At 48.7% G+C, this 18,467-nt stretch overlaps 1 protein-coding gene across 1 annotated transcript in view; it reads left to right on the top strand.

The window, feature by feature from the left end:
* NCAPD2 (non-SMC condensin I complex, subunit D2) overlaps positions 1-10,859 on the top strand; it is a 31,322-nt gene extending 20,463 nt beyond the window's left edge. Inside the window, exons 18-31 of the mRNA XM_006891285.1 lie at positions 5,955-6,087; positions 6,181-6,265; positions 6,587-6,751; positions 7,087-7,256; positions 7,941-8,052; positions 8,127-8,250; positions 8,331-8,486; positions 8,742-8,919; positions 9,008-9,102; positions 9,565-9,645; positions 9,819-10,002; positions 10,189-10,318; positions 10,400-10,561; positions 10,774-10,859. Coding sequence (XP_006891347.1) covers positions 5,955-6,087; positions 6,181-6,265; positions 6,587-6,751; positions 7,087-7,256; positions 7,941-8,052; positions 8,127-8,250; positions 8,331-8,486; positions 8,742-8,919; positions 9,008-9,102; positions 9,565-9,645; positions 9,819-10,002; positions 10,189-10,318; positions 10,400-10,561; positions 10,774-10,859 — 1,861 coding nt within the window. The remainder of the gene's footprint in view (positions 1-5,954; positions 6,088-6,180; positions 6,266-6,586; positions 6,752-7,086; positions 7,257-7,940; positions 8,053-8,126; positions 8,251-8,330; positions 8,487-8,741; positions 8,920-9,007; positions 9,103-9,564; positions 9,646-9,818; positions 10,003-10,188; positions 10,319-10,399; positions 10,562-10,773) is intronic.
* Positions 10,860-18,467: the final 7,608 nt, after the last annotated feature.

Here is an 18,467-nt window from a genome sequence, read left to right as displayed (position 1 = left end):
CATATTTGTCCTTTTGTGACTGAGATATTTCACTCAGCATAATGTCCTCCAGGGTCACCCATTTTGAATAGTATTGCATGAGTTCCTTATTTCTCAGTGCAGCATAGTATTCCATTGTGTGAATATACCACAGCATCTCTATCCATTCATTTGTTTATGGGCACTTAGGTTGTTTCCAACTCCTTGCTATTGTGAACAAAGCTGCTATAAACATGGGTGTGCATATCTCAGCTTGGGTGGCACTTAAGGTCCCTTTGGGGTTCCTATTCCATTCTTATAATTTCTTTTTTTGTTTGTTTGTTTTCCTTGTTGTATACCATCAAATCAGATCCAACTGGCACAGGAGGAAATTACCCCTCCTCCAGCAGAGCATCTGGTGGATTTGAACCATGCTAGAGCCCATTGCTAAAGTTACCATGTCTTTCTATCTCATTGAGTGAGGGTCTTCTCCTTCTTGGAAAGATAGTGTCACCTAGTCCAAGTATGAGATAAAGTGTTGCCATCTTTGCCTCCTGGGAGTCACCCTGTTGTTATGTTGTTGTTATGTGCTGTCAAGTCATTTGCGACTCATAGCGACCCTATGTACAACAGCCCTAAACCATGTTCTATCCTTTGCCATTCTCATTGCCTCTGACACACCCATCCTGATTATCCCAGTCACTGAATCAATCCACCTCATAGAGGGTCTTCCCCTCCTGCGCTGTCCTTCCACTCTACCCAGCATGATGTCCCTCTCCAAAGACCTGTCTCTCCTTGCAACATGCCCAAAATATGTCAGACGAAGCCCCAGAATCTTTGCCTCCAAGGAGTAGCCTGGTTTAACCCTCTCTAGGATGAATCTGTTTGTTTTCTTGGCATTCCATGGTACATTCAATACTCTTCTCCAGCACCACAACTCAAAGGCGTCAATTCTCCTTCTATCCTCCCTAGTCATTGTCCAACTCTCTGATGCATAATAAGTGATTGCAAAAACCATGGCCTGTATCTGGTGCACCATAGTTTCCAGAGAGACACCGTTGCTCTTGAGTACTTTGGAGAGGTCCCTAACCACAGACTTTCCCATCGCAATACGTTTTTTGATTTCCTGGCTACTGGTGCCAAGAGTGTTGACCGTGGAGCCAAGCAAACTGAAGCTGTGAACAATCTCAATCTCTTCACCATCCATCCTGATGCTACCGATTGGTCCAGTGGTGAGAATTTTTGTCTTCTTGACATTGAGCCTCAGTCCATATTGAAGGCTGTAGTCCTTGACCCTCTGCAGTAAGTGCATGAGGTCCTCCTCAGTTTCAGTGAGCAGGGTTGTGTCATCTGCATAACGCAGATTGTTGATAGATCGTCCACCAATTCTAATGCCACGCTTCTCCTCATAGAGCCCAGCCTCTCGGATAATCTGCTCTGCATACAGGTTGAAAAGGTATGGAGATAGGACCCTAGTCCCACTTTTTCCAGGACATATCTATTTATTCTTTTGGCAATCCATGGAGTAGTCACTAGTCTTCTCCACCACAACAGCTCAAAAGCATTGATTCTTCTATCATCTTTATTCATTGTCCAGCTCTCTGGTACATACCAAGTGATTGAGAAGACCATGGCCTGCCTGAATCAGGTGTACCTTAGTCTTTAAACTGATGTCAGTGTTCTTCAGTATTTTGGAGAGATCCCCGACTGGACTTGTCCAAGGCAATATATCTCCTGATTCCTGACTGCTAGGATGTGGATTGTTGATCCAAACAAAATTATATCATTGACAGCTTCAATCCTTTCTCCATCTATCATGATGTTGACTATTGTTCCTGTGGTGAGAACCTTTGTTTTCTTGATGTTGAGATGTAATCCGTATTGAGGACTACAGTCCTTGATCTTCAGAAGCAAGTTCTTCAAGTCTTCCTTACTTTTAACATGAAGATTGTGTCATCTCCATAATATGAGTTGTTGATGAGTCTTCCTCCAATCTTGATGCCATATTCCTCTTCATGGAGTCCAGCTTCACAAATTATTTGCTCAGCATACAGATTGAATGTTTAAGGATAACAGAAGAAGAATCGATGCCTTCAAGTTGTGCTAGAGGGGAGTCTTGAAACATGGACCACCATGAAAATAAATAAGTCTGTCTTGGAGAAGGTGAAACCAAGTTTCTCCTTGGAGGCTAGGATTTTGAAGTCTTACATATTTTGGGCATGTGGCCGGGATAGACCAGTCCTTGTAGAGGGATATCATGCTTGAAAGGGTGGAGGGACAGCACAAGAGAGGAAGGCACTGGATGAGATGGATTGATACAGTAACTGGGGTAATGGAGGTAGGTGTGTCAGAGGCTTTGGACAGGGCAGGCCTCAGAGCTGTTGTACAGTGTCACTATGAGTTGCAGGCGACTCAGCGGCACATAACAACAACAACATACAGATAGAATAGGTATGGAGAAAAGGATACATCCTTCATGCACACCCTTCCTGATTTTAAACCGTACAGTGTTCCCTAGCTGTGGTTGAACAGCAGCTTCGTGGTCTAGGTACAGATTTTTCATGAGCACAGTTAAGTATTTTGGGATTCATTCCCATTCTTCTCACTGTTAGCCAGTGTTATGATCCACAAGGTCAAATGCCTTTGCATAGTGGTGGCTGTTACTGTGTACCATGGAGTCAAAACCAACCCATAGCTGACCCCCCAGCAGGTTTTTAGAGACAGTTATAACCACACAGGAGGATATTGCCCATCTTTGTCCCGGAGAGCAGCTGGTTTATTTGAACCAAGTGCCTTCAGGATTGCAGCACAGCTTCTTACCAGAAGCTCCTTTGCATACAATTGTTAAGTGCCATCAAGTACAACTCATAGTGACCTTATGAACAGCCATTCAGAACCGTTCCCTATCCTGTGCCATCCTCACCTCTGACACACTAGAGCCCATTGCTGGTCACCGTATCAGTCCATCTCACTCAGAGTCTTCCTTTGTTTTGGGTCACCTCCATCTTTCCAAGCATCATGTCCTTTCCAAGGAACAGCTATATGTCCAAAGTACAAAATCAAAGCTTTGTCATCCTTGCCTCCCAGGAGCACTCTGGCCACACCCTTTTCAGGACTCATCTATCTGTTTGTTCTTTTGGCAATCCATGGGGTATTCAGTACTTTTCTCCAGCACCAAAATTCAATTTCCGTAGTTTTTCTGTCATCCTTATTCATTGTCCAGCTCTCTGATCCATAGCAGGTGATTGAGAAGACTGTCCTGACCCAGGCACACCTTAGTCTTCAAATTGACATCATTGCTCAGCATTTTGGAGATACCCCTGCCAGCATATTTGCCCAGTGCAATATGTCTCCTGATTTCCTGACTGCTGGTACCTTGACCTCTGCCCTGCTTGGGCATGTATTACAGAGTTTTTAGCTCTGCCATTTTTAAGTATCATCCCACTCCAGTAGCCTAGGCCCAAAGGTGCTTAGCTCTAGCTCCATGGTTTGATAAACTAGTTCCCTAAAAAGACCCAAAGGCAGTCTGCTCTCTTGTTCTGTGGACCAGGAAGCCCATAGTTCTGACTTGTGCCAATGTCCTGATTCTGCTGCCTCTAGCTGCCATCTTTCCACCAGACACTTAACACCACTCAGGTATTACCGCTCTTATGTTTTCTGGGTCCAGGAGTTTCAGCACTGGGTCTCAAGTGCAAAAGGCTCACTGCACACTCTTGCTTTTCTTTCTTGATATTGAGCTCCCTACTTTGCACCTCTGGGATGCCTCAATTTAATAAGCCTGGTGGGTGTCGAGACTGACCAACCCCTGCATTATCTTTCTACATATTTTACCTGAATGGTCCAACTCCAAAGGTGGTTTTTCTTCTTTACATTTTTAAACAAATTATCCAGTCCTCTTAATGGGCCGTAAGTACCTCACGACAGACTTGCCAGAAGTTCAATCAGGGGAGCTCCAGTGGCAAGAAGCTGCATTGCAATCCCAAAGGCACACTGTTCAAATCCCCAGAAGCTCCTCTGAAGAAGGAGGGGAAATCCCCCTGTGCAAGTTGGATCCGATTCAACAGTACACAACAACAAAAAGAAATTTTAAGCAGGATTTAGAGGCAGCTGTGGCACAGGGAATGTCATTGCTGAGGTCAAAGAGATCCTGGCTAAAAGCAAAGAATATCAGAAGAATGTTGATTTATGCTTATTTGACTGTGTAGAGGCACTTGACTGTGTATGTCATAACAAATTATGACTAACACTGAGAAGAATGGGAATCTTAGAACACATAATTGTGCTCATGTGAAACCTAAACCTTTTCAATCTGTTTGCTGAGCAAAGTATTTGAGAAGCTGGACTTGTGGAAAAAAAGGTGACATCAGAAGATGACTCATCAATAACCTGTTATACAGATGATCAGCCTTCCTTGCTAAAAGTGAGGAGGATGCAACAATGAATGAATGAAAACCCAAACCTTCTGTAAACTTTTGTTAAAAGTCACAATTTTTTGAAAAGAAGAGGTGAAGCCAGAGTCTGTCTTAGAAGCGAACGAAGATGGTGGGATTTTCTCTCACATACCTTGGGCATGTTGTAAGGAGGAGCCAGTCTCTGGAAAAGGACATCACGCTTGTAAAAGTGGAGGTTGCTGAAAAGGTAGGCGGTCCTCAGTGAGCTTGGTTGGCATGTTGACTGACCTCATGAGCTTAATCATAGCAGGGACTATGAGGATGGCACAGAATCGTGCAGGGTTTGCTCTTTTGGACAGTAGGGCTGCCATGATGTGGACTGACTCAAAGGCACCTGAGAGCAAAGCAAGTTAGGATCCCAGGAAGATGCTTAGCTGTGTTTTCTTGACTGCAAAGGCTTAAACTGTGTGGATCAGAAGAAATCATGAATAGTACTACACAGAATGAGAAACATAGAGCTCTTGACTTTGCTCATACAGAAACTACATGAATCAAGTGGCAGTTAGCTGGACAGTGCTTTGTTCTGTTCACACTGGGTGACCATGAGTCAGAGAGGATGGAACTTAATCATACCACTGGGCCAATAGGCAACATCATGGTAGATGGATGAAAAATAGAAATTGTCATGAGTTCATCTTACTTGGATCCACAATCAGCACCCTTGGTGCCAGCAGCCAAGAGATCAGGAACAGTAAGGGACCTCTCCAAATCATTGAGGAACAATGAAGTCACTTTGAGAACTAAGGTGTGCCTGATTCAGGCCACAAACTCTTTAATCACTTGTTATGCATCTGAGAGCTGGACAGTGAGTAAAGATGATAGAAGAATTGCTGTATTTAAGTTGTGTTGGAGAAGAGTGTTAATATCCCATGGATTATCAGAAGAACAAAATGGTATATCTTGGAGACAGTGCAGCCAGAGTGCTCCTTGGAGGAATAAATGGTAAAGCTTTGTCTCACATACTTCAGGCATGTTGCTAGGAAAGGCTGTTCTTTAGAGAGGGACATCATACTTGGAATGGTGGAGGGATGGTGAAAAGACAGTCGCTGGTCGTACCTCAAAATGGATTGGCCAGTGACTGCAGCGGTGGGCTCAAGTGTGTCAGAGACTGTGAGGATGGCACAGTGTAGGACAGGGTTCAGTTCTATTGTTCATAGGGTCACTATGAGTCATACTCGACTTGAAGACACCTAACAACCACAACAACTAAGTCATGTGGTGAGAGTTCTGAAAATAGTAGCTTAAAAGAGCCACACCAAGTTAAGTTAGTGCATTGCAAACCTCACCCCACCTAGTAGAAATTACAAGACTGAGTAGAGCAGGAGGGATTCAGAGGAGTCAGAACCTGGCTGCAAGTATGTATTGGGTACTAGTGTCTACCTACCTGAGCATTGTCCCCACCAAGAGTCTATTGGTTCTGCTTTCTGGGAAGATGGGCCCGCCTATGTAGGGACATGGCTGTTGTGTAATAAATCATCTTTGCTTTTTACCTTAAAAAAAAAGTCCATTGGTGCCATAATTTGCTTTAACTGTTTCCTTCTCTAGAGGAAAGCCAGAAATTGTGGGAAGCAACTTAGACACGCTAGTCAGCATAGGACTGGAGGAGAAGTTTCCACCAGATTACCAGCTAGCCCAACAGGTGTGTCTTGCCATTGCCAACATCTCCGATAGGAGAAAGGTATGTATGCTTGTGTCCAGAATCAGGAGAATGCATATCCTCTTATTCTGGACACAACACCCACTTCCTGTGTTCCCTTCTTACTTTCCACAGCCTTCTTTGGGGTCGCGCCACCCACCCTTCCGACTGCCTCAAGAACACAAGTTGTTTGAGCGACTGCAGGAAATGGTCACAAAAGGTGTGCTGTCACGAAAGGCCTTAAGCTGCAAGCCTCCGGCGTGCTTGGGTCTGGAATGGTCCTGTGCATTTCTACCATGCTTGCAAGAGCAGTGTTGAAATGGCTTGAGGCTTTGCTTTACACCATCCATGGAGCAAGGTTATAGAAATTTCAGACAGTTGGAAGAAAAGAAAAAAAAGAAATGCCTTAAGGAGAGAGAAAAAAGAAATGGGGGGGGGGGTGCGGGGAACCACCAAAGAAAGGCCTTAAGAGACCAGTGAAAGAAAGTTGGACAGAACTGGGTCGTCTCTCTGTGATGGCTACCTTCTCCCTCCTGTACAGGTTTTGTCCACCAGGACCCACTCTGGATCCCATTCAAAGAGGTAGCAGTGACCCTTATCTACCAGATGGCAGAGGGTCCTGAGGTGATCTGTGCCCAGATATTGCAGGACTGTGCGAAGCAGGCCCTGGAGAAGCTGGAGCAGAACCCCTCACAGGAGGAACTGAGTAAGTGAGGGCTCAGGGGCCCAGTAGAAGGCAGTCAGTTTGGCTACTCACCCTGCTGAGCCAAAAGGCCCTGCCACCACCACTTTGTACATAATCCCTTACTCCCTCAGCCCACACTATTTCATTCTCCAAGAAAGATGAGCAGAAAAAACCTTTCCTTTTTTCCCTGAAGCTGGGGTAGTTACCACTGCCATCTCCATACCCCTCCCACCATCTCTTGCTTCTGCAGTTGTTTAAGTAGCACTTGAACAAGAGGAAGAACAGTAAAAGCAGGATTCAGGGTTCTATCTGACTTGCTGTGTCTTTTTCTCTCCCTTCCTCTCCACCTCCTCCAGAGGAGACCCCCAGGCTCCCTACTTACCTGCTAATGAACCTGCTGTCCTTGGCTGGGGATTTGGCTCTGCAGCAGCTGGTCCATTTGGAGCAAGCAGTGAGTGGAGAGCTGTGTCGGCGCCGAGTTCTTCAAGAAGAACAGGAGCACAAGAGTAAAGGTCTGAAGGAGAAGGTGAGTTAAGCCCCTGAGCATTGGGGTTCAGATTCCTCCAATCTGTCTTGGGCCATAAATTTTTCTTCCTGGACTCTACTAAACGTAATAAAGAAGCATCTGTACCTCTTTGCTGCCACTACTCAGAGAAAGATTAATGTAGACAAAGATAAGACAATCTATCCATGTTCACCCAGGAGGGAACACAGTCTCAAGTTAGAAACTTCATCTTACAGTAAAGGCTGAATCTTCAGCAGTGTTAGAAAATGCAAATACCAAGACTGCTTTGCATCTGCCTTGGTTCCTCGGCCTGGTACCTGATGGGAACCTTGTACACTGTCCACTAGAGGCAGTGATGTCTTAAACACAAATAAGCCAAAGCCCTGCAGAATGTGATGTCTGACCTTCTTTCTGACCTTGAACCATTGTCTGTCATGATCTTACGTGGTTACTATATACAGGAAGTTATTTCTCTTCTAAAATAGTAAGTCAAAAAGAAATGTATAAGCCTGCTGCGGCAACTTGAGCACCTAGTTCTCTCTCCCTGCTTAATTCAGAAACGCTTTCTCCTTATTCTCCGTAGCTGTTAACTCTCTCGATGGTTTTGCAGAATTTCCCTGTAAGCACATCCATCTCTGTGGTTGAAATGGAGTGCAGGCTGGATTTGGAAATGCCGTCCTTGCTCACCTGCTTCTTTCCCTTTAGAACACAAGCTCTGAGACCACCATGGAGGAGGAGCTAGGGCTTGTCGGGGCGACTGCTGACGATCCAGAGGCAGAGCTGATCCGTAACATCTGCGAGATGGAACTGCTGAATGGTAAGAAGAATTGTTGAGTGACTTTCTCCCTGTCTGCGATAACCTGTCGCAAACCTGAGTTGTTATCCCAACAGGCAAACAGACCCTGGCCACCATCATTCCACTTCTGCTTAAAGTGTGCAACAATCCAGGTCTCTACAGCAATCCTGAACTTTGTGCGGCTGCCTCGATCGCCCTCGGCAAGTTCTGCATGGTTAGGTAGGCCCCGAGCTCGGCACTGCCTTTGCAGGCAGGAGGGAGGTCTATGGCTTCCCTGATCATCCTCTCTTTGCCCATAGTGCCACCTTCTGTGATGCCCAGCTTCGTCTTCTGTTCACCATGCTAGAAAAGTCCACGCTCCCCACTGTCCGGTCCAACCTCATGGTCGTCGCTGGGGATCTAGACATTCGCTTCCCCAACCTGGTGGACCCCTGGACCCCTCATCTGTATGCTCGGTGAGAGATCTGCAAGCCCATGGTCAAGCCAGTACAAGGATTAAGATTTCTCATCCTTGCCACTAGCGTGACATCACTTGATACTTGGCTGACAGTAAAGCCTTGTCTGTAAACTTCATCATTTTCCTTATCTCTAGCTTACTGTTTGTTGAACAGTACGTTATGGAGCCACACATTTCTATTTGGGTCTTTCCTAACAACTGTTAGGGTGTGACCACAGGTCTTGGTCCCAATGACTTGAGATTTTTTTCCTAGCCTCCGAGACCCAGCTCCTCAGGTGCGGAAAACAGCTGGGCTGGTGATGACCCACCTTATCCTGAAGGACATGGTGAAGGTGAAGGGTCAGGTGAGCGAGATGGCGGTGCTACTCATCGATCCTGAGCCCGAGATCTCAGCCCTGGCCAAGAACTTCTTCAACGAGCTTTCCCACAAGGTGAAGGGGCAGAGAGGCAGCTCAGGGCTTGTGGCAGAAGGAATATGTAAGTGACCTCATCTTTTTAACAGGACTCTCTGTCTTCCAGGGCAATGCAGTCTATAATCTCCTTCCAGATATCATCAGTCGCCTGTCAGATCCCGAGGGTGGCGTGGAGGAAGAGCCTTTCCACACCATCATGAAGTACTTGCAGTTCCTAGGGCCTTAGTGCCCGTTTTCCATGTAGCACAGTGGGAGAGCACAGGCCTGGGAATTAGATAAGCCTGTTAGTTCGGTTCTAGCTCTGCTACTTTGTAGCTGTATGACCTTCAACACTAAACCTCTGTGCTAACTACAAAATGTGGTTAATAATATCGGCCCCTTAATTTTCTTGAGAAGATGAAATAGATGAAGTTCCTAAAGCTGTAGGCACTCACTAGTGCTCACTAAATGGTAGCTTGTTTTGTTATTTCCGGTCATAGTGAACATTACTTGGGGTTTGAGGGGCCGGGCATGGGCCTTCCCCTGCGTTGTGGGAGAGGACAAGGGAACTGGAGGGTTGCAGGCAGGGCCATGCAGGGAAGATTCGAAGCAGTACTGGGAGGGTACAGGTCTGGGTGGGTGAGGCTGGCAGCCAGTCACACCTCCTCCCCATGCCCTCTGCAGGCAGCTCCTCTCCTACATCACCAAGGACAAGCAGACAGAGAGCCTGGTGGAGAAGCTGTGTCAGCGCTTCCGCACCGCCCGGTACCTTGACACCCTGAGTCCTTTGTGCTGCCAGGGGCCCTGCAGGGCTAAGACGCTTCCACCCCCACCCGATGGCATCCCAGGGGCTGTCAGAGACAGAGGAGGGAGGATGGGTCTGTACTGCATGCATGTCCCTGCTCCTCACAAGCGAGCATCCACCTTCTCATCTGCAGAACTGAGAGGCAGTACCGGGACCTGGCCTACTGTGTGTCACAGCTGCCCCTCACAGAGCGAGGTCTCCGAAAGATGCTGGACAACTTTGATTGCTTTGGAGATAAGCTGTCAGATTCCTCCATCTTCAATGCTTTTTTGTTGGTTGTGGGCAAGCTGCGACGTGGGGTCAAGCCTGAGGGCAAGGTGAGCTGCCTGTGCTCCCTAAGCACCATCTGAGGCACCTGCAACACTGTCTTATCTGCAGCCCCATTGCAACCAAGTTACCAGAGTGATCGGAGACAGAACTTTCTGTCTCTAATTCCTACTTCTTTTTAATCACTGAGAACTATGTTTCTAAGCCTACTGCTAATCTCCCTTTTTTCCCTCCAGGCTTTAATAGATGAATTTGAGCAGAAGCTTCGAGCCTGTCATACTAGAGGGTTGGATGCCGTAGAGGAAATTGAGCATGCCCAAGGGGGAAGCCAGAGAGCCCCATCAGCCACCAAGAAACAATCCACTGGTATGTGAAGCAGGCCTGTGGGCGGAGGCCCAAAGTGTGTGTTCTGATATTGCATTTAACACCTGTTTCCTGCCTTTTCAGTCTCCAGGCGTCAGCACCTGGCTTCTGCTGCCTCAGACGATGATTTTGTGACGCCTGAGCCCCGCCGTACTGCCCGTCCCCGTCGCCATCCTAACACCCAGCAGCGACTTTCTAAAAAGAAACCCAAGATTGTCTTCTCAAGTGATGAGTCCAGTGAGGAAGGTATGGTGTGACCTCCTGGACTTTGTGTGTGAGGCTGGTTTGCTTGTGTCCTGCACTGAACTGGAATCTCTACCCTAGTACCCGGGGGCTGTCTTCTTCCAGGAATTCTGGATTCTATTTCCATAACTTCATCTGGGGCTGTATCATTTTTTTTTTCCGAGGTCTGTATTTCACCATCTTTGTAACTCTTCTCACCCTAATGTTTTTGATAGAACTTTTAGCAGAAATGACCGAAGATGAGACACCCAAGAAAACAACCCCCATCCGCCGAGCATCCGCTCGAAGACACAGGTCCTGAAAAGTCATCTTAGCCTGTTCCCACTCCTGATTTGTAGGGCTCCTGTAAAAATATTCTTTTGCCTCTCTGTTTTTAATACGTACAAGATCTTTGTAATAGAAGACATTTCTCTTACTCTCCTAACTTAACTGCTTTGAGCTGCTTTCACTTTGCGGTATATGTTTACCGATCTCCTTTTGTAATGAATAAATGTTTTTACATACTTTTTTTAAAAAAATACTATTTAATTGTATTTTCACAGAGAGTTTACATAACAAATTAGGTTCCTGTTTTCACAATTCCTGCACAATTATTTGGTGACATTGATTACATTTTGCACCATGTGATTGTTGTATTCCCAGTGATGTCGTTTTCCTGGCCCTACATACCATTTCCACAGTAGTTATACCATTTTACAATCTCACCAGCAGTGGATAAGGGTTTATGTACTTTGAGATATTTATTTTTCCTAACTTTGTTCAGTTATCCCAGATTAAGGCAACAGAAGGTTGTCAGTCCAAGAAGGTAGGCCCAGGAGTCTTGAAGCCTGTCTCAAGATCTAACAAGCTTCACACTCTCGCCATCTTTAATTTTCAGCATTCCTATTCTGCACATATGACAAGATTGCTCCACTGTGGACAGGGATGTGGACAACTGCCCAGCAGTTGTCAACCTGGGGGTGCCCCTCAGATAATATTGCATAATTGTTACTGAATGAGACAAACAGATTGCAATATCGTTAAGAACTTTATTAACGCAGATCTGGGAGTCACCTCCAAGACTGCCTTCCCGTCTGGGAGTGGCCATCAGGTTTTATACTAGGGTGAAACTCTAGCTCATTTAACAATGCACTCTTGTTAGTAAAAAGTAATTAAGACACAATTTACATATGACTGGAGAACCAGCTTCCCCAAGGATCTAGGATAGATACATTTCCTCTTCTGGTAAACAGATCAAACTACTTTACATGACTAAAGACAGGAAGCAGAGAATTTGGAGGCTAAGTAACTAGTTTTGCAGGCTGAAGAAAACTGATGTTAGTTTTATAACTATATGAGAATTCCAAACTTATTAAAACCACCCTATCACAATGTCTGAAGACATTTTTACTGTTGTACAATGGCAAACAGAGCTGTTACTAGCATCTAGTGGTAGCCAGGAGTGTGTTAAACATTCTGTAATGCACAGGACAACAGCACAAGTTTTGCCATAGAACAAAAGCTGCCATCTCCACCCCACCCCCACTGTTCCCTAACTCCATCTGAATGTGGGTGACTGACCTGGTGGGACTGGTGAGAGGGAGACAAATTCTACTTCCAAGAAAGATTTATATGGAAGGTCTACAAGGAGGCTGAGCCCCTTAGATGCCTCTCGCCAAGCCTGTCCCCCACCCTGGCCTACTCCTCAAACCTGGTTTCTCCTAGAACAGGAGTCTGCTGTCATGACAACATGCTGTCATGACAACAGCAGGCTGCGTCACTGCAAGCTCCCTGGGCACTGAACTCCCTTTTTTCCTTCTTTTTTTGGCAGAGGATAGTAATGAAAAGTGACAAGCATGAGGTAAAGGGAAGATGGTGTCTCAGAATCGTGCTTTAGGCAGTACAGGAGCATGGAGGGCTCTAAAACACTTGGTGGGGAAGAGGTAACAGCCTGGAGAAGCCTCTGCAGGAATGGAACCTAGTCTGCCTGTACATTCACTTACTCTGCTTCCCCCAATTAAGCTCGGGAGAGCTCCCAGTGCAGGCGGTGCTTCCCACTCCATCTCTTCATCAGGTGCCCGCTTCCCCCGCTCTTGCTCTTCATGAAAAGCCTGGCGATAACTATGCAGATACTTGCCAGGCATGGCCACAGCTTTGGCTCTGCGGCCCCAAGTAGGAAGGGCAATCCCAGAAGGGGAGGCACTGGGGCAGGAGTGGGGGTGCAGGACACAGCGTGCTCCCTGACTTTTAAGCAAAGGTCTGCTAAACTTAGCCACATGCTTTCAGCTAGAAGGGCAGGGGGCTGGTCTCAGGTTACACTGAGCGAGCAAAGGAGGCTCCAGGATCCCCCTCCCCGGCACCTGTTAATGAGTAATGTCCATTCCCCCGCCACCTCAGAGCCATCATTCATTTCAAGGGCTCAGAATATCCTTTCCCGCCTGTGGATGGTGTGAGTAAAGGGTGCTGCTCCCGCCGGTGCCCAAGACTCCCTTCCATTTTTCCCTCTTCTGGACCTCACCCCGACCCCAACATCCCCCTGGCGAGCAACCAGTGAAAGGGAGTCCCTGGCTCGCAGGCTGGCCAGCACGTCCCGGGAAGGGAGGGACTTCCGCCCTCACGTCCAGTTCCCGGCTCGGCGCCGGTGGGGTGAAAGGGACACTGTCTCCCAGCCCGGGATGCACAGCCCTCACGTTCCTAGCAGCGACTTTGTGGGAGGCCTCTGTCCCTGCGCCAGCCCAGTCCTCTGAGGCCGCAGCCTGGGGCCAGGAGGGGTGCTGCTGGTACTCACAGGGCCGGGTTTGTCTGCCCCAATTATCAGGACACAGTGACCTTCAGTGCACAAGCCTCCCCCCTCGCCCCCCACTGCCCGGTGCCCAGCCTAAGCCCCCAGTCCTGCGAGGCCCGAAGCCAGAATGTGAGAACGGGAAGCGGGGGGCTGGGAAGGGCTCGGCAGGCCCCTCCCCGGCCTCTTCCCCTTCTGTTTCTGTGTCACTACCGAAGAGCCTCGAGGTGAGGTTCCTCGCCTCTCCGCCATTAAGAAAAGGGGGAAAGAGGGTGGCCGCATGCAGCCGCAAGGAGTCCAAGGCTCCTACTCCAAATCTCCATCCCACAGGTTCCTATAGTCCTCTCATTCCATTCGTGCAGCAACTTTCGCGTCCCTGGCTACCTCATGGCCTCGTTCTCATCAGGGCCCATATCTTCCAGCCGGAGGCCCACAAACCCTGCCCTGGGCGCCATCGCTGCCTTCCTCCCCCATCAAGCCCACCTGAGCCCCCTCCCCCACTCCGGAGCCCACAAGCGCAGCGCGTGCACACAGAGCCGGGCAGGGCGGGGCCGGGGCGGAGAAGGCGCCTCTACTCGCAGATTTACGGGCGCACGTAGCTCAGGTCTCAGCGCCCTTGAGCCAGGACTGGGCGAGCACACGGGAGGCGGGGCTCGCGTCACTGTTCCCCCACCCCCTTGGAGCGTCCACTCCCTCCTCTCTATAAAAAGAGACCGCCACCTTCTCCTGCGCTCTCTGCTCCTCGTCGATCCAGATTGCCCTCTCTTCTTGTGCAACCTCAGGTAGCAAAGGGATAGCGGAGTAACAAAAGGCTAGTGGATAGCTCCAGGAGGGCTGAGCACGTGTGCGGCCCGGGGACTTAGCGGGCTGCGGGGTCGGGGAGTGCGGGCTTTGGCCCCCGCACTGCAGAGATGGGAGGACGTGATAGTGCGCAGTGTGGGAATGGAGGCGCAAAGAGGGGGGGCGGGGGGCACGGGCTGCACGCATCCTTAGTCCTGGGGCCCCATGGGTGAGTCTGGGGTTGCTCATCCTCCTCTTCTCCCGCAGCCGCATCCCTGAGACACGATGGTGAAGGTCGGAGTAAACGGGTGAGTTAGAGTGGGTAGGGTGGGGCGTTAAGAGCTTGGGCACATCCCACTGAATTCTATCCACGGGACCCTCCAGCCGCGTGGATAAGTGGGTGGCCTGGCCGTGTCTCCCTCCCCAAGGAGAAGTCAAGGTCAGCGCCCTGACCTGGCCGAAGCTCCAGCTTCAGAGGCCCTTGTGTCCCCCACCGTCAGCTGTTGCGCCTCCTATAGCTCCGCCCCTACGGAGTTGTCTGGAGCTTTCCATTGCACCCGCGCAGACAAATTGGAGCGTCCCTACTGCTCACTCTGAAAGTATCCCCCTAATCCCCCCACCTGGGGCTTCTTTCTTTCCTTTCGCGCCCTGCGGGTCACGTGTCCAGCAGGATGGCTCCCCTCCCCCACCAGCCTCCCTCCAGCGCTGGATGCTGGATGCACGGACGTACCCCGAGGGGGTGTTACGTCCGCGGTAGCTCAGCCGCCATGTTGCAACGGGGGAGGAAATGAATGAACCACCGTTAGGAAACCTTCCTTAGCTCTTCAGCCTTCCTCCTTCCCTCTGACTAACGCTCTTGCTCCCTGCCTCAGTGGGGTGGAGTCTCCTTTTTCCTCTAAACCAGTTTAGCAGATCTTCTGAGGACCTGGACCTCATAAACCCACTGACCATATTAGCTGAAATTATTACTTTAATCTCTGGCCAGCTCTCCCCCTCCATGATGCATTTTGTAGATTTGTTGGGAGGGGGGGTTTTTTGTGTTTTTTTTTTTTTTGAGAGGTGTGGTAGCTATATCTGAGTGCACAGCTAGGAGAGCTGAGTCATGGACAGTTAGAAAAATTAAAACATAAAATGGCTCCTGTGGCAGAAGCCTTTTCCCCTCACGTAACTCACCTCACAGCTTCTCTCCCCTCAGCCATGCTTCAGCTGCACTCAACCCTAAAGGCCATCACTGAAAAGGTCACTAGGAGGATTAGGTGTCTATGAGTCTTGAGAATTCTACCCTTCTCCTCATTCCATCTTCTAGAAACCAGATCTCCCCGACTCCAGCCTAATCTGGGGTTAAATATAGCCGCCTGACCTTTCTGTAGCTGGGGGCCTGGGCTTCTCCCATTCACTGCCCCCTCCCCCGCACACACATCTGTTACTAGTGGTCTTCGGAAGCAGCTCTGAGGAACTGCATAGAAAAAATTAGAGCCCTCAGTTGAAAGCCAACTGCTTTCTCGTTTGCCCTTTTGGTAGGAGGGACTTGGGAGAATGGGCCAGGCTCACCATGTTAAATTGATTGCTAACCTTTACTTCTGCCCTTTGAGCTTGGTGATGCTGAGTATACAAGTCTTTCTCACTAGAGGGTGTGGCCTGAAGCTGAGCCAGCCTGGGAGCAAGCATTCCCAGGCGCAGCTAGTGGGGGTGGTGGATGCCATGTGCCAGGCTCATGCCTGGATTGTGGGATGGCTTCAGTGCCCTGCTCCTTCTTGAAGGGCTTCTGATGGTTGAGGGAGGGGGATGGGTAAGCATTTGAGCCTGACTACTTCAGGTTGGGTGGAAGCTCCACTTAATGGCCACACTGTAGACCCAGTCAGTCATTAAACAAGACCTCTTAGGAATTTATGGACATAACCAAATATAATATTCTGTACTCTCATCAACTGGGTGAGCATAAGGCTGTTTAACTGAAAATTCCAATTTATTCCTCACACCTTTTTGCACCTCTTGTTAACTTCAGATTTGGCCGCATTGGGCGCCTGGTCACCAGGGCTGCATTTAACTCTGGCAAAGTGGAAGTTGTTGCCATCAATGATCCCTTCATTGACCTCAACTACATGGTAAGTAAGCACGTGCAGCTTGTTGGGGAAAGGTTGAAATTGACTGAGGGGCAGACCCCTAATCCCTTCACTTGTTCCCGTAGGTCTATATGTTCCAATATGATTCCACCCATGGCAAGTTCAACGGCACTGTCAAGGCTGAGAATGGGAAGCTGGTCATCAATGGGAAAGCCATCACTATCTTTCAGGAGTAAGTGTGGGGAAATAGAGGAAAAAATAGCTTTAGTGAGGTACTAAGGTAAGGTGGCCACCTTGAATACATGGTACCTCGTGTTACTGAACTTTGCTCTGTGTCTTCCCTTGTAGGCGAGATCCTGCCAACATCAAGTGGGGTGATGCTGGTGCTGAGTATGTTGTGGAGTCCACTGGTGTCTTCACAACCTTGGAGAAGGCTGGGGCTCACTTGAAGGGTGGTGCCAAACGGGTAATCATCTCTGCTCCTTCTGCCGATGCCCCCATGTTTGTGATGGGTGTGAACCATGAAAAGTATGACAACTCTCTCAAGATTGTCAGGTGAGTTGGGCAGAGGTAAATGCTGAAGTGGTCAGAGATGGCACTGACTGTCACAGGGTGACATACTTTTGCCTCTTTTCAGCAATGCCTCCTGCACCACCAACTGCTTGGCTCCCCTGGCCAAGGTCATCCATGACAACTTCGGCATTGTAGAGGGACTCATGACCACAGTCCATGCCATCACTGCCACCCAGAAGACTGTGGATGGCCCCTCTGGAAAGCTGTGGCGTGATGGCCGTGGAGCTGCCCAGAACATCATCCCTGCATCTACTGGCGCTGCCAAGGCCGTGGGCAAGGTCATCCCTGAACTGAATGGGTAAGGCCCATCCTGCTTGGGTTCTGGGGAGCTGATGAGTATCAGAACCAGGGGGTGCAGGTGCTGACTCATTCTCCTTGTGCACACAGGAAACTTACTGGCATGGCTTTCCGTGTCCCCACCCCCAATGTGTCAGTTGTGGACCTGACCTGCCGTCTGGAGAAAGCTGTAAGTTTGAGATGACCCGTTGGGTTGGGGTTTGTTTCTGATAGAGCTGTTCAGGTGGTGGTGGAACATAAATAACCACCATCTCATTTCTACCCTATTAGGCCAAATATGATGACATCAAGAAAGTAGTAAAGCAGGCATCAGAAGGGCCCCTCAAGGGCATTCTGGGATACACTGAAGACCAGGTATAGGGGATAAGAAGCTTGGGTTCCCACACTGTCCCCCTGAGTAAGATCTAGTTCCCACTCTTGGATCTGTGTTCCTAGGTTGTCTCCTGTGACTTTAATAGTGACACCCACTCTTCCACCTTCGATGCTGGGGCTGGCATTGCCCTGAACGACCACTTTGTCAAACTCATTTCCTGGTATGTGGACTGGGATTAGGGAAGAAATGCTTAAATGTTAGCCCAGAAAATATCCCTGACTTATCTACTTTTGTTCCTTCAGGTATGACAATGAATTTGGCTACAGCAACCGGGTGGTCGACCTGATGGTTCACATGGCCTCCAAAGAGTAAGATCCCCTTGGACCACCAGCCCCAGCAATAGCACTAGAAGAGAGAGAGAGACCCTCAGCTGCTGGGGAGTCCTTGCCCCAACTTGATCCTCCCACACACTGAAAATCTCACATCCTTGACACAAGTTTCCATCAAATCCCCCTGAGAAAGGGGAGGGGCTTGGCGAACCCATCCTGTCATGTACCATCAATAAAGTACACTGTACTCAGCCAACCTTTTTGTCTATTTCATCTTATTCAAAGGTCTAGAATAGAAGGAAAGCTATGATAATTATGTAATAAGGGAGTTTGGTGGCCTAGTAGTAAGGAAAGTTTTTGAGCTCTGTCATTCTGTTCATGGGGAGGATTCATCCCACACCAAAAGGACACATGTCTTGAAACCTTGCAAATTTAGGGTCAGTCTTTGGAGAGTCAGCAAGAGAAAAACCTCAATGAGAGGGACTGACAGTGACTGCAGCAATGGGCTCGTGTGTCAGAAGTGATGAGGATAGGGCAGAGTTCAGGTCTGTTGTCTTTAGGGCTGCTATGAGTCATCTGGTGATTCGATGGCCCAGCCATTTGAGGCAGAGGCCTTTTCTGAGTTCCTGCCTCAGGTTACTTAGTGGCTGGCTCCATGACCATCTGGCCTTCTCTGAAGACTCAGCCTCTCTGATGTCCAGCAACCCCCTACGGGGTAATTGTGTGAAAAATCCAAGTTTGGGCACCCTTAATCTGTGACCCTGACAGGTTGCTTGATCTTGAAGCAGACTCT

The sequence above is a fragment of the Elephantulus edwardii genome, unplaced genomic scaffold (assembly GCF_000299155.1).
Source record: "Elephantulus edwardii isolate Elephantulus edwardi_28Jun2011 unplaced genomic scaffold, EleEdw1.0 scaffold00096, whole genome shotgun sequence".
NCBI lineage: Eukaryota > Metazoa > Chordata > Mammalia > Macroscelidea > Macroscelididae > Elephantulus > Elephantulus edwardii.
The sequence above is the reverse complement of the archived record's forward strand: the minus strand, read 5'-3'. Positions and strand labels throughout refer to the sequence as shown.